Source organism: Xiphias gladius, chromosome 21 (genome assembly GCF_016859285.1).
Source record: "Xiphias gladius isolate SHS-SW01 ecotype Sanya breed wild chromosome 21, ASM1685928v1, whole genome shotgun sequence".
Classification (NCBI taxonomy): Eukaryota; Metazoa; Chordata; class Actinopteri; order Istiophoriformes; family Xiphiidae; genus Xiphias; species Xiphias gladius.
Window position 1 is genome coordinate 25,157,603 of NC_053420.1, and position 24,011 is coordinate 25,181,613.

The 24,011-nt window shown below is 40.8% G+C and overlaps 1 protein-coding gene across 3 annotated transcripts in view; it reads right to left on the minus strand.

The window, feature by feature from the left end:
• The window catches only part of cdh4 (cadherin 4, type 1, R-cadherin (retinal)), a 197,840-nt gene that overhangs the window by 101,841 nt on the left and 71,988 nt on the right, over positions 1-24,011 (minus strand). For 2 of the 3 annotated variants that reach the window (XM_040116213.1, XM_040116212.1), the window contains exon 3: positions 9,869-9,892. The exons of the other annotated variant lie outside the window; for it this stretch is intronic. In XM_040116213.1, the coding sequence (XP_039972147.1) occupies positions 9,869-9,892 (24 nt within the window). The remainder of the gene's footprint in view (positions 1-9,868; positions 9,893-24,011) is intronic. 3 annotated transcript variants of the gene reach the window in all.

Below are 24,011 nucleotides of genomic sequence, written 5' to 3' on the forward strand. Positions count from 1 at the left end.
TTGTTAAGTGTGGTGTACCACAGGGCAACTGCCTCGGTCAACTCCTTTACTTAATTCATGCAAATGACTTCCACACATCTAAGTCAAGCACTACAGTATTCGCTGAAGAAACTACTGTGTATACAGCTGGATGTTCCGTGGCACAAATAGAGGAGAGCCTGCAAATGGACATACAATATATTAAACATTGGGTCTGTAGCAACAAATTTGTCCTGAATGCCAGGAGGACCAAAATTATGCTGCTTAGATCTGGGGAAAAGGGGCTTGAACAGATCCAGTTAAGTTTTTTTCATAGGGAGAATGCATTGAACAAGTTTCAGTTATTAAACTTTTAGGTATTCATTTAGATAATCGTTTTTCATGGACTCCCCATATGACGCACTTATCAAAAAATATCACTAGCACAACGTGTATGATTCGACGGATAGCTGGTTATTTACCTGTGGAAGTACTGAAGTGCAATGCAGCTATCGGTGAGATAGGACAGGCAGCTAGAATTGTCTTGAGGGGTGTGTAGGACACCCCAGTGACTGAATTAGATAGTAATCTGGTGTGGTTGATTGTGAATGACAGCACTGACATTAGCCTTTAGAGTTAATGTTATAACATGCATCATAAAAAGAAACCATGATCAATTTCAACTGACTGACTCCATTTGATGAGAGATAGACACTCGGTCAATACAAGAACAACTATAGGCGCAAATTACATCTTGCCAAAGCCAAAATTAGAGCTTGGTAGAAGAACATTCTCTTATCAGGCTTGTCAGAAGTAGAATAAACTACCGACACCACCAGGGAAATGGCTACAAATATTTGAAAAAATATCTTAAATTAATGTCTGTGAGATAATAGAATTGTACAGTTGATGATGATATATTTCATTGTATATAGGATGGGTTTCCTGTTGGATGCAGGATTTTAATGGTTTTAATCTTTTAATTTTCTTTTTGTGTGCTGTGTATTGTATGGGGCTAATTGTGGGTGTTAAGTCTTCTCCTTGTACAAATAGTGTTCGTTACTGTTTGACTGTTTCCGTTTGTATCTATTAAAATTGTGCTTTTATGTTTGAGGACTCTTGGAAGAATAGTATTAGCTGGGCTAAAAGAGATCCTAATAAAAAAAATCAAATCAAATCCTTCGGCGACTTTTCTTAAGATAAACATGTAACCGTATTTGTGCTCTCTTTCCTCATGTGCAACTGCAATACCACCACTCTTGGTTGATTATATTTTAAAAATTCAGTGTGTAAAAAAACTGTTCAGAGCTCCCCATTATTAAGAGCAAACCCATTTGTATGTAGCACGGAACACAGTAAAAGTAACACAAAAAATATTGACATGTGCTGGAAAGTGCCATCCCGGGTAATTCTAGTATAGGCATTAAACATGCATGGAAACAGCGAAGGCTTCACTGGACTGTATCCACTCAGTTCTATTGAAGCAGTAGCATCATGAGGGAAGAGGTGAGGCAAAGAGCGAAGGCCATGTGGGAAACAGAATCGCGTGACAATCTGTGGGATCCTGGATCATCAGCTACTTCACACTATGCAACACCTTTACTGTTGCTGCTGCACACAAGCTCACTTCAGCACACAGGGAAACTGCTACATAAATACATTACTTCCTCTTCTTTACGCTGTTCCTCACTATTTATCTTTACTGTCTTAACACACATATACTGTAGCAGGTCCCGGCACATGTGTTCACAGCCTACACTTCCCTCATTCATTAATTTCCGCTTCACAGCCTGACACTGATGGCAACTCTTCACACACACTGTCAGAGTCTGTGTCTCACCTCGCGCAGGCTTGCTCCTTTATTGATGTCACTACTAAGAATAAGAATGATTCCTGCTGCGCTCTGTGTCCTGGATACCAAAAACACTCACTCTCACTCTTCAAAGCTGCCTGTCTGAACATATCAAGGTGCTTAGTCTCACCATGGAAGCAATTTTGTGAGATTTATATCCAATTACAATAGTCCAAATGTGAAAACATCATATCATATTCCCCATTTACTGAATAAAAATTTCACAGCTTGCATTAGGTCTTATGTGAGTGAGCGATCCTCTGAGTTTTGATGATAGTTGTGTTTTTGTAATTGTGTTTTCTTACTCCATATATCACCTACTGTAAATATGAAACCATATTCACAACTGCCTACCTCTCCAATAACACCAGAGTCCTATTTCAAACTGTTAAACAGTCCAGCCCACCCAACAGTGCTTCTCACCAGAACATGTTCTTTTTAAAGACAGACCTGGCACTGCCACTGCTGAATACCCTGGCACGGCTGTCCATCTCCAGTGTGCCCCCCATGCCAACCTGGGCCTGGACACCATGCTCTGGGCAGTGAGCAGTGGGCAGCTCATAAATGAGTAATGGCAGTCACATTAACATTCGGTGGTAGGGCGGGCTAAGGGCAAGAAGGAGGGGGACCCAGGGAGTGCAGGCGCTCCCTCTGTCTTATAAAACAGCAGCTGATTAATGTTTGATTCTAGCTGGCCTCATTCTTCCACCAGCACCGTGCAGAGCTAATCTACAGAGTAGGTGAAAATGAGAGTGATGGAGCTGTAAGGGGGGGGGGTGAGGAAAAACAGTTTCTATAGGTGCTCTTTGGAAAGGTTGCGCCAGCAATATGTTTTCTTTCCTCCAGCCCTAAAATGAAAAATATCAGGGGTGAAGAAAAGTTCAATCAATTCAAAATGAATCAGGCAGGAAATGATGATGGAGGATGAGGAAAGGACAACAAAATTGTCACTTTGGATGAGTCACAAATCTAAGATGCTTTACAAGAAACAACACCTTCAGCTGGTTATTGGTGATAATATTATGTCCATTTACTTTTTTCATGTAAGGTCTATCATTATTCTAGCACATATCTGGCTAAATTTAAGGACATACAAGGAAGATTAATAATAAGAATAAAAAACCTTAATCACCTAATGGACAACACAAATCTGCACCAACATATGTTAGCCTCTAGTTTGGGGACGGTAAAATCAACAAACCCAGTGCAGTGCTGTCTTGCATTATTAACTTTCAAGCAAAGATAGAAAATAATTTTTTCTACACTTCTTACCATTAAAAGAGGTCAAATAAGAGAATTTCCATCTGACGGTTTAGGAAACATATAAAAGTCTACAGCCATGCTAGCAGCTCTCTGCAGCTACACTGTACAATGTTTCATGGCAACCCATCCAATTGTTGTTGAGATTTCAGCCTTGGAACAAAGTGGCGGATTGACTGACAGACGGGTCAACATCAATCGGCATCCATAGACCCATTAGTGTGCTTGTATAGCATCAGAATGACGACATTTAATATTGAACATCAAGCTGAATTTACAGTGGTCATATACATACTACAGCTGGATGAAAAATCGCTTCAGAAACATTATGTGTAATGCAGGAAAAAAGCAACTGCAGAAGAGGCAGATAGCTGCTAAGTGGGTAAAAATAAAAGACCAATAACTACTCATCCAAAAAAAATTGCACATAGGGTGAAACACCTACTGTACAAACGCCTCAACAGATGGTGTCATTAAGTATAATTTTAAAAAATGACAACATGAATCTGTGAGGATTCACAACGACAGAACTTTTTCTTCAGTTCTTCTGTTCATAAAATGTCAACAGCCATATGGTGTCCTCTGTGTCTGACACACAGGTGGATGGTGAATGAGTTTTTTTGAATGCTGAGGGAGAAAATTGCAGCAGCAAAGTGATTCTGACAGTTGCATGTCTACGGAGCAGAGGAAATTAGAGTTCGTCATAGGTAAGAAAAAAAAAACACCTCTTCATACTTCACAGAAAACACTAGTTTCATTTTTCTTTTCCAGCGAGAATACTTTACAGAGCGTTTTACAGTTCTCCCTGTGTCTAAATGAAAATGAGTGGTAATACTTTGCTCTGCATTACATTATAATCCTGGAGCTATTTCAGTGTCTACGCCTTCAAGATTAAAAAACAACATCTTGTGTTCGGTGGCCTTACTACTATAACAAAAGGGAATTTATGTACATTAACTAAACAATAGTACCTCCACAGTGTTTACTGTTTATTAATAGGTTAAAAACCTTATAAAAGAATTGTTTATGTTAACATGTTCATGTTAACAAAATAACTGGGCTGTACCGTAGCAGTATCATTAGTGAGTTCTTCAGCTTTTAGTAGGATCTGCTTTCAAGTGCAGATGAGCAATAATTACACAACAGTGTTATGTCGTTAATGGAAAAGGGGCCATTGAGACTGAATGTTCTCTACTTACCAAATTTGCTACTAAATGGGAAAAATTCCATACAGCAGTGAAGAGGATAGCCAGAGAGTTTAAATGATATTAATGTGTCAAGTTAGGGTCGATTTAAGTAATTCTGTAACATAGAGGGAAGTGCAGTTAGAATAAACGTCAAGGAAACAGGAACTCAGCAGGTTCTGTCAGTTGGGATGTTGACATGCGCCGCATGAAGTCAGCTCCAGCAGTAATCTTATAGAAGCAACAGATTAGTACTTATAACATAAAAATGTCTGGCATGCATACACACACACAACCATCCACCCACCCACACACACACACAAACAGGAAAGCAGCATGCACACTCATTTGCACACACAAAGATTCAGCAGATCCTCACAGTAGCAGAGTAATCTGTGCACGTAAAGAACACTGAGAGGCAGTTGTGATTGACAGGCAAATCGTTCCAGCTGAAATACCCATTTGACAGAGAAAAGCAACAAATGCAAGAGTTAAAAGCCAGCCACGGGAATCCTCTCTGTATACTTCACATGAAAGAAAACCTGATATTTCCTGTGACTTTAAGAAGCTGAGTGTCTGAGGTGAAATCCCCCCCCCGAAAAAACGAAGAAACTTAATTTGTTTTGTGCAAACTTGGGTGCCAATCCAGAGCATGCCTCTTTGAGGGCCTGGCCTCATGCGAATGCCAGCTACATAGTACATTTATAATTCCGCCTCAGATCTAGAAGAATGACGCAGTTCCAACGCTGCACTCACTCTACTGCGAAGCTGTGCCATGGAAGGAAGAAGGGAGGTAATAAAAAAGACATTGTAATTTAAATGTTGGTAGCAGGCAGTAGCAATTGGCCTTAATAATGGTCTCTACACTCTAATTGTGTAGGGATTTGCTGGACCAGCCTTGTCTTACAAGCCCTTAATGCCACTGTGCCATTCAGCCTCATCGCTGAAAAAAGGGGAGGATGAGAGGAGAGATGTATAAAGGGATGGAGGGAACGCTGGAGAGGGGAAAGTCTTCCACAGCGGGAGGTGATGATGAAAGAGAGATAATAAAGTGCACTTTACCATTTCCTGTTCCTCACAATATCACACAATGTTGGTGTAATTAACCCCAGGAAATGTGGCTTTATTAGTCCCAGTACGGATGTGAACTAATTGGTCAAGTATAAACCATGGCTGAAATACCAAAGGCACAGTATGGAGATGTACATAGGTGCAGATTTAGAAATGACTCCACAAGCTTGACAACAAAGATGTGTAGTTTTTGTCCTGCTTTATATAATGATCAAAGTTGGCACCAAGTTTTCTTACAACGGAAACAGACAGGACTAAAAGAAAAGTGACCACAGGTGAAACACACTGCAAAGTACAGTGGTGTGACCCTGTGGGAAAGCGTGTATTGAATATGATCTCTAGTTCCTTGTTTGCATGCTCTGAATCTCAGCACAAAGCCTTAGACCCTATTGGTTCCAGCAAGTTTCCTGTCTGCTCTCATCTGCATCATGAAAAGAGGCTTTTTCTCTATAAAAAGACTGATCAAGTCTTATCTTTCTGAAACATGTAATCCACTGGGAAAAGCTGGACTTGTAGCCATTAGGCACTGTCCTCTGTGCCTTGACCAGATGCCGTCTCAGCTTTTGTAGCTAAAGGCCGGAGTAAAGCTTGTTTCCATTCAGCTGGGAGAACTGGTCAAAGCCATGAGACCAAGCAGCTCGCAGGAGTTTTTCTTTTTCACCGAGAAATACTTGTGTTGTCTGGATAGTTTTCGGAAAATGCTGTGCAAAAATTCTACACAGAACAAGATCTTATGTTTTCGCAGGTCTCCTGCAGGTTTGACAGCATTTTTGAGGAAAAGTTTGAAAATTTAGAAATGGAAAGTCATAAATTGGGTAGAAAGTAGGAGCTCCTTGCTGGAGACAGGCTGCCATTTTTATGCTTGTTTGTTTCCTTCTTTGCTGCTTTCTCTCTTTGCACATACTCTTGCACAAACCATCTGCCATACAGGTCCTGTGCGACTTTACTTCAAGAGCTCTTAGTGGCTGTCTTCATCAGCTCAAGATCTGCTGCAGAAAAACAGCTTTAATTGGCACTGAGGGGGAAGAGAAGCAGAAGGGGCTGCATGCTTCACCACATTTTAGAGAAAAATGCTTGCGAATGATCAGGAATTGCATACAACCCAGCTTCTCCTTGGCACAGGCATTTAATGCTGACAGCATCTCCACACAGGCCTTTTTTGACATTATCCCTGTTTTACAATAAAACACATAAACACCAATATTATTAAGTAGAATACTCTTCAAATGAACATGTGCTCATATTAGCACCAATAGGGCAAACCGTGACATTGACATGGAGCCATAGCTCTCAGGTTCCATGCAGGTAAATCAAGTTGTCTGGCTAAAACTCCCAACTGTAATATTTCACGTTGCCCTGTCAATATCCCTGAGACTTGAATTTGCCCTACTAAGCACAGTGCTCTGCAGCCAGAGGGACTGAAAAAGCAAATGTCAGAACACTTTTGAGCTGTGTTCAGGATCTTGCGTTACATGGCAAAAGGAAACCCTACAGAGTGTAGCCAACAGTGCAGTCCAGTCCATTCAATCGGGCAATTACACCATTTCACCAAGGCCACTAGGAAAGCTTCAACACAATTAGGCTGACAGAAATGGCCTCTCTGACACATTAGAAAAAACAGGAATCCCCCCTTCTTCCCTTCTTTTTGCACTGTCAGGGTTCTTCAGTGCTTGTGTTGTTTGAGAAGGGCTTTGAAACATTAGCTACTGCTCTAGCTTTGGAGACATTTTGTAGCCCATTAGCTGCTCTTTCAGCCTGAACCACTACTCAAAACCGGGGTGGGGGGGCACGGGCGCGGACAGAGTGAGAGAGAGACTGTACACAAAGCACTTCAGTCGGTGCATCTGATGCAGAGGTAGAGACTTCACATGTGGAAGATGAGAAATATAATGTATAGTTAGAGCAATAATTCATCTTTCCTTGCCCAGAGTTAGATTACAAGATTGATACGGCTTCTTATATCTGTCCACCTAATAAGAGCCTACAGCCAGCAGGGGGTTAGCTTGGCCTAGCGTAGAAACTGTAAAGCGAGGGAAACAGGTAGGAGGGCTCTGTCCAAAGGTAACAAAATCTGTCTACCAGCATCTCTAAAGCTCAAGGATTAATGTGTTACATATCTAAAAAACAAATATGTAAAAACAAGTTCATACAACAAGTACAAGAGGTTCTCTTGGACAGAGCTCAGCTACGCCAACGAGCTGTTGGCTCTAGCTATATAATTCTCATCTAATTCTCAGTAAGAGAGCAAGTAAGTGTATTTCCCAACATGTCAAACTATAATAAAACTGTAATATATTTTAGCAATTTAGGGGAATACTAATTTCAAATTTTAGATACTGACATGAAAGCAACTGTGGGCAGACTTAGGCTTGTTGACTTGACCACAAAAAAAAACATTCATGGTACACAAGATGCTAAACAGTACTGTGCACTCTCTAATAACAGGGATTACCCTGCTGTCTTTAGCCAAAAAAGGAAAAAAGAAATATATATATATATAGAGAGAGAAAGCATGTAACACTTTGTGAGCACACACAATCAGCAGAGATCGGAGCTGAAAGGTAACGGTGAGAATATTGTAGCCAAACCAGCAGTAAATGCGCTGTCCAGTTTACAGTTGGCTGATGTGCACTATGTATTGGCCAAAACAGAGTTAAGATGGTTTCCAGGGCAGGTGATGGAGTTGAACAATTTGTACACCTGACAGAAAAACCATAATCAATCAGGAGATTATAGATAAGGGCACTAAAACCAGCCAAGCACAGCATTTTCTCTTATCGCAATTACACCACTTGCCCTCCTGCCTCAGGTACAGCCAATTAAGCTGGAAGAGGATGTGCCATCAACCACTTCACATTGAGGAGGCCTATCAGACGACTCCAAAAACACCCCATCACTGCTGAGGGGTCAGAGGGGAGCTTGTTAAGCACAGGAATACAGGAGGAAGAAGGGAGGGGGCACTAGTGTGTACTGTTTCGCACTGAAGGTATATACTGAATGTTTATGTTTTTCCGAAAAACACACACGCACATGTATGAAAACAGAGTTTGAATGGAGTGAATGATGTTTGCTCCCGTGAGTGATCAGTAGTCTACTGGACGGCTGCCTGCTGGCTGCATTTCATGAAGGGACCAAAGGCATACGGTACTTGCCCTATCACCCTCACTCTCTCATCTGCTTTTTAATCCATTTATTATTTCCCTCTTCTTTTTCTGCCTTTCACTGTGGAATATCATTCACATTACGTGTCTACTCAGCAGCACAGAAAAGAAAACAAGGTGTGGGAGAAGAGAGGACTCATGCATGTGCTTTAATGTCGGAGCCAGAGGGTGGTTAAGAAAGGCAGGGATAAGGTCAAAATCAAGGATAGCACTCAGAATGAATAAACTTGTTTGCCTAATGTGACTTCTTATTCCCTGCTTTTTTTTAAAATCCTAACTGGATTGAAAAAAGTGTTGCTAGTTTGGCAATGAAAAATTGATCACACAAGCTTCTCTGTGTTGCACATCACTGTCCTCTCCACCACCAGATGGACCAGGTACACAAATATAAACGTCAACTGCTTGATCTGAACCACAACTTTACACCTTTCTTCCCAGTTGCCACTTTGAGGTTTCAAAGACCAGACACCCAAGTGGTGTTTTGTCTACACTGTGTGATATCACCACACCAATTTAGCTTGAAAATTTTGCCGCAAACCATCATCCTTCATGGGGCAAGTTCAGCAAGATCACTTCTTGTCACAGTTCTATACTGAAACTCTGTTGATGACATGTACAGTGGGGACACCTATTCGCACATTAAGCAGTGCTCTAGAAGAAGAGTGGCTTCTTACAGGCCAAACCAGATTACTGGCCATAACACACACACACACACACACACACACACACACACACACACACACACACACACACACACACACACAAATGCAAAATAAGGATACAAAGACAGTACTGCGGTAAGGCAAATGTACACTCTCTTTCAGCTTTTTTGATGAAGTGATTAAAGTGTTCCTCCAGGAAGCACAGAACAGGAAGCAATTAATAACAGCACAACATGGGGAGTGAAATTTGGAAATAAAATGAATAGAGAGGCTGCCACAGTGGGGGAATACATCTATTCCCTATTTACACTACATGGAGATACATTCTATTAAAGCTGGAATGAGACAAAGTGAAAAAGATACTCCTTATTGGCTCCTTATTGAACACTACTGGAGTCAAAAGGGGGTAAATTGACTAAGTAGGTCGAGGCAAAACGCGTGCAGGGAAAATATGCAAAATTCAAATTCTGATTGGCCACATGGGTCTGTTGATGCTGCTTTCATAATTGCCTTCGCTTGATGCTTTTCTCCTCGTGTCAACATTTGCCATGACATGCAATGTGATGGAGAGTAAAATAGCTTTTGTGGGGATGCAAATGATTTCGTGGAGTTTGTGGCTCGGTTCCTTCCACATCAACACAAACAGTCTATCCGCTGTTGCTGGCAGAGTCCACGTACAGATGGCTCTAAATAAAGGGAGTGTGCGGCTGCGGTACTTACCACGTTCACTGGACAGGGTGGTACCTGTCACCGAGAGAGAAAGCGAGAGGGAGAAAAAGGGCAAGGGGGAGAGAGGAGAGAAGACAATGATTAGAACATAATAGGTTTCAGTAAAAGTGGCATTGCCATACTAAAGTCACCATTAAACAAGAGAACAAAACAGATCAATTTCTGAGGATTAATGGAAAGTCACAGGCAATAGCTAGACAGTGACATATACAGAACGTAGGGCTACTATTGGAGAAAATTTGCTGTCACAACGGCGTAGTCGCTCACATTTGTCTCTGTCTATTATTCAGGCAGCACCATTTAACCAGAATACAGTTTGTTTTCTCTCTCATACTTCTTGTCATTGCCTCAAGCAGTGGGATTCATCATTATCTTCTAACACTTGTTGTGATGTCTATATTGCTCTTGTGCTCACTCAATGAAACACAGGAGGATTGCTGGATATTGCATATGCGCATGGCACACACTTATGTACATCATCGTGGGCGGTATTTATTCAGACCTTGGCACCACAGCTGGGTGACAAAAATACGAGAGGCAGCCGTGGAGGCTCTTGACGTCTCTCTCTCCTGGTTGCCTGCCCTTCTGATGATCTCCAGCAGAGTTGCTTAGTGAGATTTGATCAGAAGCAATCTCCATGGCTTGTCATTCATTGCCCACATTTTTTTCAAATCTAGAAAGCCTCAAAACTGACAAAAACTTACAATAATACCAACTCTGATTATAAACACTTTCTTTCTGAACTCTAGGTTTCAGGACATCCTACTTTAGCATAAATCCCAATATCCCAGAGATGAAGAAAAAGTGTTAAGGAAAGGGAAAGGCTTTCTGGTGACCCCAGGCCTCCCCTCTCTCAGGAATAATGCTGTATATTAGTCACAACTGTTTGGTGAGAAGTGCTGAGAGGAATCAAACTGTCCCATTTGTTAGCCACTCTAGTGGCCTGGCTCCACGAATGGCAATTTTACCACTTTTCTTCAGACTGAAATATCTCAAGAATTATTGGTTGGAAGTGCCAAGAAATTTTGTGCAGACATTCATGGTCCCAAGAGGATGAATCCTGCTTACCTTTCCCACTGCTTTTACAACTGTTAGACGGAATGCCATGAAATTTAGTAGACACTGATGTTCTCCTCAGGATGAACTGTCCTAACCTTGGTGATACCTAAACTTTTCATCCAGCACCATCATCGTGAGCGTGCTAACACACTAAACTATGATGGTGAACATGGTAAACATTATACCTGCTAAACATTAGTATGTTAGCATTGTCATTATGAGCATGATAGCATGGTGATGTTACCATTGAGCCCAAAGCACCACTGTGCCTAAGCACAGACTCAAAGAGCTGCTAGCATGTCTGTAACCTCCTAATCTTGTTAAGCTAGTGTATGTCGTCAGGTAATGTTTAATGAAATTGCTGGAAAGGTTGATGCTCTGATAGATACATGTAATCACTACTTCGTGTGATGGAAATCTTGTGAGCTGATGGAAGAAGTTTCAGGAGACCCAGATATATCTTAAGCTGAAGCATTTATTGAAATTGGCTAAGGAGAATACAGATGAGCAATACAAGTAAGCACTGTGTAATGCCACCCAATTATGATGGATTCCTTCCTGGTAAACCATATTTAACCATAAACTACATCATACTTACTACATGTCCAAATAAGGTTATTTTTCATGGAACCACATAATATCCATTCATGTGTGAAGATTCTATTGGGTTCCTAATCCTAAACATTGAACGATATTTTACCGAAATCACATTGTATATCCTACTTAGAGAAGACCTGTGCAACTCATTAACCCTGAGACACAGAGACACTGGCTGATTGTTATGGCTGTTTACCCCCTCAACTGGACGCTTATCTTATCATATCCTTTACTATATGTGCAGGGTCTGTGCTACAACCTTGGCTATTACGGCAACTACCAGTGGGAACTGACCAGCTGGATGGTATCAGTGTCTTCTCAGTCATCCTTGAGACACACAATGAACTATTGCTTTTAGGGCGTACTTCTAAATGACCTCTGGGCTCTGATGCCTAATACTACCTAAAGACTAGTAAAAGAATATTACTTAAAGAGGGAAAAATTCCATCACACTAGGAATCTGTCATTAAGAGTTTCTCACACTTGCCAGCCTGTATTTACGGTAAATCTGACATAACATCAACATGCCAAAAGTCTCACCGATGTATACTGTAATTCAGGCCTAAACCAAATGTCTTGGATGGAGCTATTTTCTGTGCTGTTAAATGTGCTTATACCACACATGCCAGCCTTAAACATATGGACTAAAAATATATCCCTTTGGTATTTCCAGGTCATCATCCACCATATTTTCAAAAATTATCAATATCTGTTGTCAGGAGTTTAGGTTGGTCTACTGGTCAGTCTGGTGTAAGATCTTACAAGTGTAAGACCCCGTAAGCTTGCTCTACTGTTGCGTTTACTGGAGGCTGATCTGGATTGGAGTGTCTGCTCAATTATTAAGATTTAAATATAAAATGCATACCCTGTTTGAATAAATTTCTCAACTAAACTGTTAAGTTACACTGATTTCTGTTTAAGCTTTCTTTCCTTTTCAATATGTATATTTATCTTAAGTTTTCTGTGTATTTTGGTGGACACTTACAGGATCGATGACAGCTTTTGGCCTCTTTGGTTGTAGTTTAGTCAGTTTGTAATGAAAATGTATAAATGCCAATGAGTCATGATTTTTTCCATTCACATCTCACCATTAATCCATTAAAGTTCGTCTTCAAATCTCTACAACTTTTTGACTTGTTTACAAAAAGCAAACACATCACTATCTAAATGAGAGTTTTGCTTGTAGACAGCCCGACTCTCTCCATTCCCCCTCTCCATGTATAAAGGCACCCCACTCTATCCCGACAGAACTTGGCTCCGTACATGTTCAATTATTCATCTCCCTCTGTCGAGAATTCAGCTTTGCTAGCACTTGCCAGTATCCCCCACAAATTGGCAGACAGGCTCATATTTGGCATATGGTGCAGAGCAGTGCTGCTTTTCCTCTCTCTTCAGTTGGCCTGCTAGCACTTCTGAGGAGTACAGCAACACGCACTGGCATGCACACGCACACAAACACACACGCATGCACAGTCACACATACACGTACACATACCAATGATGCACCATTTCTATCAGTTTTGTAAGTGAGATCCCACCTCTGAGATGCTGGGAATTTGTCCACAACCTCTTTGCAACAGGTTTCAAGGTTTTCAGCAATAGCACTGTGCATGCTGTAACAGGCAAATCAGCCACTGCCTGCTATCCACAACACTAAAATACTAAAAAATGCATGATTTGGTTTTGCCACTAATGTGAACATCCAGTCTTTTCAGGTGACTTCACAATGTACAACAACACAGGTGTTTTCATTTACTCTGGCTCATTAGACCTGTTTTCTGTTTGAAGTTGGATAGAGGTCTGCTAGCAGTTTGTTGATGACACCAAACTATGAGAACACCAAAAAGTGACAAAGGTGTAAGTTTACCCGAGCTGACAGATGCAGCAAAGCTAACAATAGGGTCAAGGGAATGTCACTCATGCACGGTGTTCACACCCACTCAGTCCCGAGAAGAGGTCTAATCAGATTAACTCGAAGCACACGTGTAGATGTACCACTAATGTGTAGGGGCTTTAATCAGCCACTTCAGTGTCACTTATATAGGCCTTTTTCACAGTAGAAATTTTTGATATGTCACAGTAGGAAAGCACAGTACTAGCCAACAATATTAACAATGGCTGAATTTCCCTTTAGTTTCAGGGTCCTGGTGATGTGCATACGGGCTCACTGTCATGACTCAGTGGTGAAGTTGAATAAAACAGATCCATTGTTAATGACACGTCAAAATATCTGCTGTGAAAAAGGCCTGTTGACAGAGCTGTACATGTATACATTGTGTGGAAGCGGGTATGGTATGCTATACGACCTGCCCACTTGACCTTGTGGATGGACCAGTTTAGCTGTGTTGTTTTACTACCTTTGCTCATACAAAGTATTGGCCCTGCAAATCTGTTAGCAGCCATATCATCTCTTGCATGCACAATCACAACAAATGATAAATGATTATATTATATTATGTATCATTACCATAGATTTTCTTATAGAAGCCCAATGAGCATTAGGTTATAGTCAACAAATCAGGAGATCCATTAATACTAAAACATACAGAGTAAGAGAAGACTTCTCAAAAGGGACATAGGCTTAGTTTCCCTCTTCCAGCTTTACTTTAAAACCATCATAAGGAGCAGAAGTTGAGAGGAAACAACACCTAATTGCTACCAGGTGTGCCACCCGATCTCAATTGCATGAATTGAGCTGGTGATGTCACAGGTCTGAATTTTAGGACTGAAAATCTCAATTACAACTTTTACATTGTTCCTGATGGCATTTTCTATTTAGCCTTGTATTTAAAGAGATTTTCAAGCACCTTTTATACACACATAGTGGCTCTCAGTGGTGGCAGTAACTTGATATATACACTATTCAGCCACATTAAAACTTGTAACTGATTTTAATGTTGTGGCTGATTGGTGTATAGTAATATTTATTGTCGACTATGCACGCCCTGAGTCATTTTCACGACCTGAAACGTGGTTTTTATCATCCCTGATAGCTAGCTTTTGCACTCCCTGGAGGCAGGAAGAAGAAAACCAGCCAGGGGCCTGCATTTAGTTGTTTGACCACCCACTGATGTAAGAATACATCAGTGGGTAGAACTGATCTGCTGCAGCTGGTTATACTGATACTAAGAACATTTGAATAATGTATTGCAGATCATTTAAACACACCACCACAGTTTTCATTTTCATGTTGTTTTTACAAATGATGCAGGAGTTGTGCACTGGAGTTGTACAAGTACCCCAGTAAGTATTGGAGTAAAAACATTCAAAAGGCTTTTACTCCATTTTCTTTTGAGATAGATATGGGAAGATCTTAAAATTTTCTGACAAACATCCTGCATTCTTATCTGGGCAAGACTCTTTGTTTTTGTTTTTTAAATTAAATCCAACACATTTGACCTGGTTTTTTATGAAGCTCTCTGCTGCTGTGAAAAGAATCAGTCAACCCAAGTGATGGTGCAGACTCACTACATATAACAAACTCATCCAAAAGGTCATAGTCATTCATTTCCTTCATCAACAAATGAAGAAAACATTTTGAGCTCCGACAAAGGACCAAATTACATCCGCATTCACTGCTTGATAACCTTTCTCTCTGCACTTGGCCATCGACAGTTTTCTTCTTGCTGTGAATGGTAACTATGTCTGATGATTCCAAATTCAAATGGTTTCAATTCATGAGCATATGGATCTCATTAATATAATAAAAAAAAAAAGAAAAATTAACTCACTTCTTATAAACTCAAAGAAGCTGTTAAAAAAACATGTCTAAAAGACATTCACATGCTGAAAGGCAGTCGAAATGTTCACAACATCCAAACAACGTATTATATCACACACAGACACAGGGCCACCTGCCATGTGAGTGTGGATTGATGTGAGCACGTCTGTTTGCATGCAGATGCGTCCTTATGCCAAATCTTCTTGTTGCCCTTGTGATGACTAATATCCGGAGAGCATTTTCAGCTAATAAATAATACATTTAAGAGTCTAATCAAATTGAACAAATGACTATGTGTAGAAAACTATTTATCAGAGATGAAACGTGTATTTACAAATATAACACTGGCACGAACAATCAATTATTCATAAAGTGAATGCTGGGTAAGTGGGCTTCTTCCCAGGTGAGATGCTGCCATAATTGGAGTGGGACTACAGGAGTGCCGGCTGGTGTGTGTATATGTGTGTATGCAGGGGTGCATGTGTGCCTATGTATAACTGTGTGCTCACACATATGCACACACACAAACACTTTTCCCCATGCACCAAACTTCCCCCAAACACAACAAGAACAGGCAGTCGGCTCATTACTGGCTAATGAGTTGTCTGATTAGTGCCAAATATAAAAGACTTATTGTCAAGTGCTGTATGTTTATTTTGATTAATTATTATACTAAACTGACTGAACAGAAGCACAATGACATGGAGCATTAACGTTTTGTGGTAATAGGACCCCTGTGGAGTGAGCAACCGTATATTCACCCTCAATACAGCTCTGAGGCCATGATCACTGCCTAAAGAGGTTTTATTTTAGAATAACAGATACGTACAGTATGTTTATTTTTTGTTCCTGGGTCGTAAAGTGCAATTCAACCTTCAGCTCCAGATGGTAAGATCAGAGTTTAAAAGATTAGGAGATTGTGATTCTTTTTGTTCTAATGTTTTTCTCTCAGTGAAAATTGTTCATAAAATAATGTGAAAAATGCCCATAATAAACCAACATCAGATTCATGAAATATGTGGAAAACTCAATTTGTGTGCATCTAATGAATGCAACTTGTTCGAATGGATGCCGGTGTGCCTGTTGACAGAGATTAGCATGTATGAGTCCTTGATAGTCAGAGGTGTTATAGTTTCCTTAAGTGATGAAAAGCGTTGCTGGACAGTGGTGGGGGAGGTGCTCAAACCACAATGTACAAATGCAAAACTACATTCAAAATGTACTTAAAGCTGCGCTAATCAATATTTTTATATGAATTATGAATCAAATCACTGTGCATAATCTTCAAGTGGTCACTTGCGGTGACAAACCCACACAGAATTATCACCTGACTCTGCAGTTGCCCTGCAGTTTTCAGCTTTATGGAGCATTTTAGCATTTTCAGCTCATTGTTTTGGTTTTTATTGGCTGCAATCTTACTTTTTTGTTTCACTTTCAGCGCGCTCGGCACCCTCATTTCCAGCAGCGGCAAAAAAAGTGTGACAATTTTGGAGGATGTTGTTTGTGGTGCTGTTGAACTGTATTGCATTATACAGATAGGTGTTTCTGTTATTTATCCTGCCCTCACTGATATAGGGAAATGGGGTGAACAAAATAATAGAAACAGCTGTCAGTATAACGTAATACAATTCAACAGCGCCACAAGCTGCAGCCTCCAAAATGGCCGTAAAGTTCAATCAATGCCCCTCTGAAACAGTTTCAACATAAACTGAACATTATAACCTTCATGAAGCTGGGAATTATTGCAGGAATGTTGTATTAGACTGCATGAGTTTAAGCTAGGTGTACCTAAGAAACTGCCATCTGAGTGTAAATAAAAGTGGAGTGAAAAGTGAGACTTGTACTTTTTCCATCACTGCAATGTGATGAATGCCAAAATTCAAATTATAAAACATAAGTACTGATTCTGAGGAAAGAGAATATATTTTTAAAGGTGCGAGCAATGGAGCACCTGATGAACAAACACACTTCTGTTTGCCATGAGTCATGACTTCCCCTTGGCCAGTGTGTTGACAACATGTTGAGAGTTTCGACTGGCATCACAGATTAACAGAGTGTCTGTGGAGTGCCATTGTTTGCTATTCAAACAGCTTCTTTGGTGACCATGTGTCTTTCACTCCTATGCTATTTGGCAGGCCTGCTACTGTATAAGTGAGTGTGTTCTGCTGCAGAATATGGGATGATTAATGATACCAGCCAGCACACTGGGAGATATATGACTTTCTCTCTTGGCTATCCAGATGACTAGGAAGCTTTAGTTACAGTAAAAGTGTTTGACTGCACTCTTGTGGGTCTTTTTATCATAATTATTCACTTTGATCAACATGTTTCTAGTTCAAAAGAAATGCCTAATTAGTTAAGTTTGGTATGGTTCACATGCTTTGAAGCACATTTTGCTGTTAACATGAGGTTTGTAACTGCTTAGACTAGTGTTGCATGAATAAATGTGTATGTAGTCAAAGTAAAAAGTTTTTCAGTGTATTCTCCTCTAATGCACTTCCCTAAACATGTAGATTTTATTGAACCAAAGACCAAATGCAGGTAAAAAAGCAAGGATGAATCCTAAAATGTTATTAAAGTTAGAAAATTTGATTCTATGCCTGTGAATAAGACCCATTTCCTCCCCCGTAATTTGCCTCTTTCTCTCTCTCTGTTGCCCTTTTTTCCGTGAGCAGAATAATATTGGTATCGTCAGAGGAGGGACTGTATTGCTTGGCCTGTTGCTATGTACACACTTTAAATCAGAGGTAATGGGGCACTTCAGAAGACTGCTGTTACACACACCCAAGTGCCAATACACTGTAATCACTAAAGGTCCCTTTTCTTCAGAGATAAGCATTGCTTACGTGCACTGCACTCCAAAGTACAAGGGTGCACTGGGGATGTATTGACGATAACTTGAGAACAGAGCTTTGTGATTTAATGTGCTATAACATCACTGCCTTATTTGCAGACAAGCAGCAGGTCTGGGTAAGATTTCACCCTGTTTCACACGTAGCACACTTTCACACATCTCATGTTTAATCACGATACACCTTTCCAAATAAATCATTTCCATACTGGCGACAAGAAAAAGCTTCAAACAGATTTACTGTCACCTCACAATGAGAAGGTTCTGGGTTCAAACCCCGGTTCGATCAGGGTCTTTCTGTGTGGAGTTTGCATGTTCTCCCTGTGCTTGCAGGGGTTTCCACCAGGCTTCCTCCCACTGTTCAAGGACATGCAAGTTAGGTTTATCAGAGATTCTAAAATGCCCGTAGGTGTCAATGTGAACATGTCTGGTTGTTTGTCTCTATGTGTCGGCCCTGGGAAACACATTTTGTTAACAGCAAAATGTGCTTCAAAGCATGTAAACCATACCTGTCCAGGGTGTTACCCGCCTCTCATTCAATGTCAGCTCGGATTAGCTCCAGCCCCTTCACGACCCTCAAGAATAGGCAGTATAGCTAATGGATGGATGGAGATTCAGAGGTTAATTCAGTTTCCTCCCAAGATGCTAGCTTCTAAATGTTCTCTATAAGAGAGCATGTCAGGAGCTCATCCACTAATTTCCCCAGCTGGGTATGAGTCAAGACAGGAGGCTGGAGTGTCTTAGGCAAGGGTATCAATCCTGCCAATAACCTTGTCAACATGAAAGTGCAGTCTATTCAAATAGGCATTGGCTACTTAGCTGCTTTTCAAACTCAAAATGTCAGCCAGAAGATAATGATTACTTACAATTTGTCATTGTCTGGCTTTTTATTTAAAAAGCATTCTTTGTTTTTCTCTTTCACTTTCAAGAATTGTCAATAGCATCGGCTCTTGTGTTCAGGGAAAGAAAAGACAGTGACTCAAGAACTCAGTCAACAGTGGGAATACTAACAAGATGAAAAAACAATTCTGTCTTTATACATCTGAAAGGACAAATAACTACATAGAAATAGTGCATGGGGGCAGAATACAGTTTCTGTGTTTCTGTTTTTCTGTGACCCACCGATACAGCGGCCCATTGCGATTTGTCCTGGGACGCCCAAAGGCTGGTCCTGCTATGGCACAGAAGAAGGGAAAGGAGGAGGAGGAACCAAAGAGTACATTTCCTTTTTTCTTATGATACCCAAACGTTCTGGTAATATGCTGCCCCCTATTTGTTTGGAGTATGAATTTGACAGTTGGTCAATTCTAACACATTGCCTCTTTAATTTTTATTGTATAGCTGAGTGAGACTAAACACTGAACATGACTTTTTTGATGAAAATGACCCTCTCGTGGTCTGGTGAAATTTCCCACCTGGCTATTTTTTAATAAATAGACAGCTCCAAAGGCGTGACTTCTGCCTTCTCATTTCACTGCACAATGTCAAGTCACTGCAGATTAATTGTCTTAGCCTTCATTGTTCAGAACTTCAAAAGCCAAAACACTCCTACTGTGCAGAGTGGGTGCTTTAATGTATGCTGTATGCTGTTAAACCCCTAAATATAAAATGGATCTGGCTTGTACTGAGCTATTTGTACTTTCTCTCAGCTGACATTAAAGCACTTTCCCCACGAGGCTAAACACATTTAATGGGGTGACTCAACCTTAATGTTAATGCACTGTAGGTAGCAGCCGATTAATTGTTGTAGCCCAGTAGGTGGTTTCATTTCAGCATGTAAACATCTTGGCATCCGTGGGTTTGCACTGGCATGCATTTATTCACCCATACATGTTTGTCCAGTCAAAGCCAGCAATTTAAACTACTGCCTAATGATTAAATTCAAATGAATATGCATGCACAATGCTCATCATAAACCCTGAACCATGAATCACGGTGCGTAATGCAGCGCATTTTCTCTGAATGCAGCCTCTCAACGTGCAGAGACAGACGCAGAGGCAAAACGGGGGATCTGGGCATGGGGTCCCTGCTGTGATGAACTGGTGCTGACACAGCCAGATGTTTAGTTAAAATGCAGAGCCCCGATGTGGGATGGAGGGAGGAGCTGACATGCGCTTTGGGGGCTTTAGGCAGCCAAGTGCTCCTCTGTAGCCGCCTTGTATCTCTGTAGGCAGAGTGTGTGTGTATGCTTTATCTCATATGATTTGCAATTGACTGAGTGTGCGCATTTGTGTGTGTGTACGCAATCACCTGGCAATTCACAGTAAATGTAAGAACAATCAATTGTATGTGTGTACGCATGCCTCCATGTCTGTGTGTGAAGAGTGGTACCTTGAACATATGTCTGAATCAAGGTCTCCTGTCGCAGTTTCCTCTTTGTGGACTGTGTCAGAGGGTGAGAGACTGCACAAGCTCATGCAGAGTCAAGCAGAGCTCTCTCTCTCTCTCTCTTACACACACAACACACTGCTGACTCAATGCTTCGACTAGCATGCAGAGTCTGACATTTCTGTTTGGTAGAGAGCAATATCCCAGTGGCAGAGCTTCTGCAAATTTCTTAAAGTAAGATGCTGAGTTGAAGAAGCAATCAGCCATGTCTTGTGGATGCGATCACATTACCAACCAAAGGCATCAACAGCCTGTCATCATCATCATCATCATCATCATCACCACCGCTATCATCATCTTCACCAACACCATCTCCATCATCGTCTTCCTGCTGGCTCATTTGGGCATGCAGCAGTGAGCCATGATGGAGCGAGCGACACAATGACAAGCGTCGGATTATAATGACATTAAATGTGTTGTTCTAAAATAACTCGTACTGAAGTTGCAGAGGCAGGCAGATGGTGGGTGATGGGCTATAGACACACATTCTCACTTTCTTTATCCCTCTCGTTTTCTAAGGCTCCACTCTCTGTCCCCCCGTCCTCCTCTATCGAAACTAATCTAATTTCCTCGTAGCATGAATTAAATAAATGTCTGTCATTAAGGCCAGTGAAGGATGGCGGAGAGCCTGGGGAGATCAAGAGTCGGGTAGGCTGGGGAGGACAGAATGTGCTTAGTTAGACCCTGTGGATCCACAGAGGCCGGAAGGGAGATGATGAGGGTGAAAGGCAGAAATCAGCACTGAAGAGGGAGCTCCACAGCTTCTCTCTGCTTTTACTCGCACTTTTGTCACATGCGACAAAAAAAGTGAAAATAGAAGCTTAACTGTTATTATGAGAGAAGAGGATAGACTGTAACTCGGCATTAGTCAGGCATTCTCTTTCCATTTGTACTGTGTTAACTCCCTGGAACCCCATTTAACCATTAGCCAACAAAGAGCCTCGCTGCCTTCTCAACAAGCAACCAATCCACCTCATCTCTCTCATATCCCCTGGATTCTATTGACAACCAGCAGCTAACGGGTACTGTGAAGTATTTCACATCCACCTGGGACTCATCTTTGCAGTCATATCTGTCCAACATGTGACTATTAGGAGGTGGGTAACGGCTGCCATCAATCCCTTAGGTGTCTATTTGATGGTCTCCACATGGGAATACTTCACTGCTAGTCTTAGCTAACCGGCCGCGTTATTTTAACAATCTCCCTTGGGTCTGTTATGGGTCTATTCTGTGTCTGCTGGAGGAGCTGTGCAGTATAATATGAGATGCATGCTGGCATGTAGACACTGATTCGTAGGGTCCCTGTAGTGTGTTCTTGGGCAGGCTATTTGGATGTGACTAGCAAGTAATGCTTGTAAAAAAAAACATTAGGTGCCACAGTGAACAGCAACAGATGAGTTCAGTTGGACTGAAACCGACTTTATGACAGTTGAGTGTCTTTGATCATTTTTAAAGTTTATCTTCTTTCTTCTTTCACACATCACCCGCTTATTGCAAGGTGATGTGTGTCTTTGACGGGACATGGCATTTCAGTTTCCGTATGGAGACTTTCAAAGTCTTTATATTGGAATCCAGTGTCCTTCTTTCTCCTTCTGCAGCTTTGATTTAAAGGCTCTTTTTAGCTAACGAAGGCCACACAACCCTCCAACTGACTCTGCGTAATGATTTGCTTCCTGGAGACATCAAAAGAACATGACAGACTGAGAGAATCACTACTACTGGTTGTTAAACGGGTCCATTCACATGTCCTCTGAAAGGACCAGTGAAGACACAAAACATCTGTCATCAAGCCTTTATACTGGACAAAAACTGGTGAAATAAAGTCAGGCTTTGAAATGCAGCATTACAACAACCACACTCTTTTATGTTGGCCCCTCAAAGCTTCTAAATGTAAATGGTCTATAAATGTCATGTTTCTATAAATACAGCATTAATGTCAGTTATGCTGTATTTATGGAATTAAAGACTTTGTTTTATGGTAATGAAAATCTAAGATTCATTCAACTAGGTTTGAAAGTCTGAATTTATATATCGATACAACAAACATGGATTACAAGACACCTTGATGAATAGACCTGTTATAAATACCTTTGTGTCCAAACATTGATTATTTTCAAAATCAAAAGGGGTTCTTACGGACGGTTTTTACTTGTTCATGTAGTGATTTACTGCTGTTCTTAAAAAGTCTGGGCTAACGCAGATAATTGACAGAAAGAGAGCTGCAACTTGATTTTTGACCTATGAGTTTCAAGTGGCTGTGCATTGATTTCTGTGTTTGTGTTTGCTGCACTGTCTTTGGTTCTAGTTCAAGGGAAATGGCTGCAAGCAAGCCAGCTTGAGAGAGTGGGTCACATAAGAGGTGATGATCTCAGTTCTGGGCACTGAGACAGTGAGAAGGTCAAATGGAGCTCTTAGATATGTGAAGGCACTAAGTGGACAGAGAACACACTCGAAACCCCTCTTGTGAAGAACTAAGGTTGCACTTAGCGGAATTTGCTTTTTAGCACTTTGTGTGTCTTGGACAAGTGTTTGCGTGTGTGTGTGTGTGTGTGTGTGTGTGTGTGTGTGTGTGTGTATGTGTGTGCGCGCACGCGCCCAGGCACGTGTGGAAGGGCTTTATGGCTTACATTAGGGTACAACATAACGTAACATAACATTATTGTTATGTTTAGAGATGCATTATGTGACAATTTGAATAAATGCCAAATGCATATTTGCTCTATATTATAAGTAAGAAATTGCTCTTAGAGCATTAACTGTATCTCAGTGTGTGATGGCAATTAAAAAAGAGAAAAAAAAAAAGTCCAGTCCAGTATAAGCCTTATCCTCCATGTACCTTTTATAATGTATATTGTCTATTAGATAAATAACCAGACCTGCATATCCCACTTTGCCAAAAGGCTTGACTCTACTTTTTACCCCTTGACTTATCAAATTAGGTGAGTAACAGATTATAAAAGTTTTGGACTACATTTCATATGGGGAGTTAAGCCTTAAAGCTACAATGTGAATTGTTCTTGTAAACAGTCACAGTTATGTTCATCTTGAACGGTTGAATGGGTTTCCTTCAGCATGAAACATTTGCAACACTACGTTTGGAACCTGTGTTGTTTTTCAACCTTTATTTACATTTTCTTCTTTCCCTCCTTTTTCCTATGCATTGAAACAGTTACATTACAATTTTTCCTTCTGCAGTAAGCTGCAATTTGAATCACATCGCCTCGTTGCTTGTGCATGTACTTGAGCATCCTTCTGCATGACCTAGTAAAGCATAAGTATAAACAAACAAAATGGAGGCCTACTCACCAAAACATTGCTCCATATTGCCACTGGTGTCCAAAAATTCCACAGTGTACCTTTAAGTACTAGCTCTGTAACATGTCATGCTAATTCAAGATTGTGCTAACCCTTTCAAAAGTCATGTTCTATTAACTCTGAATTGTATTTTTCAACAAGAGTTTCTCTCTCAGTTTGATTACACCCCATCTCTGATGCTTAGTTCCATCCTCTGATGTGGA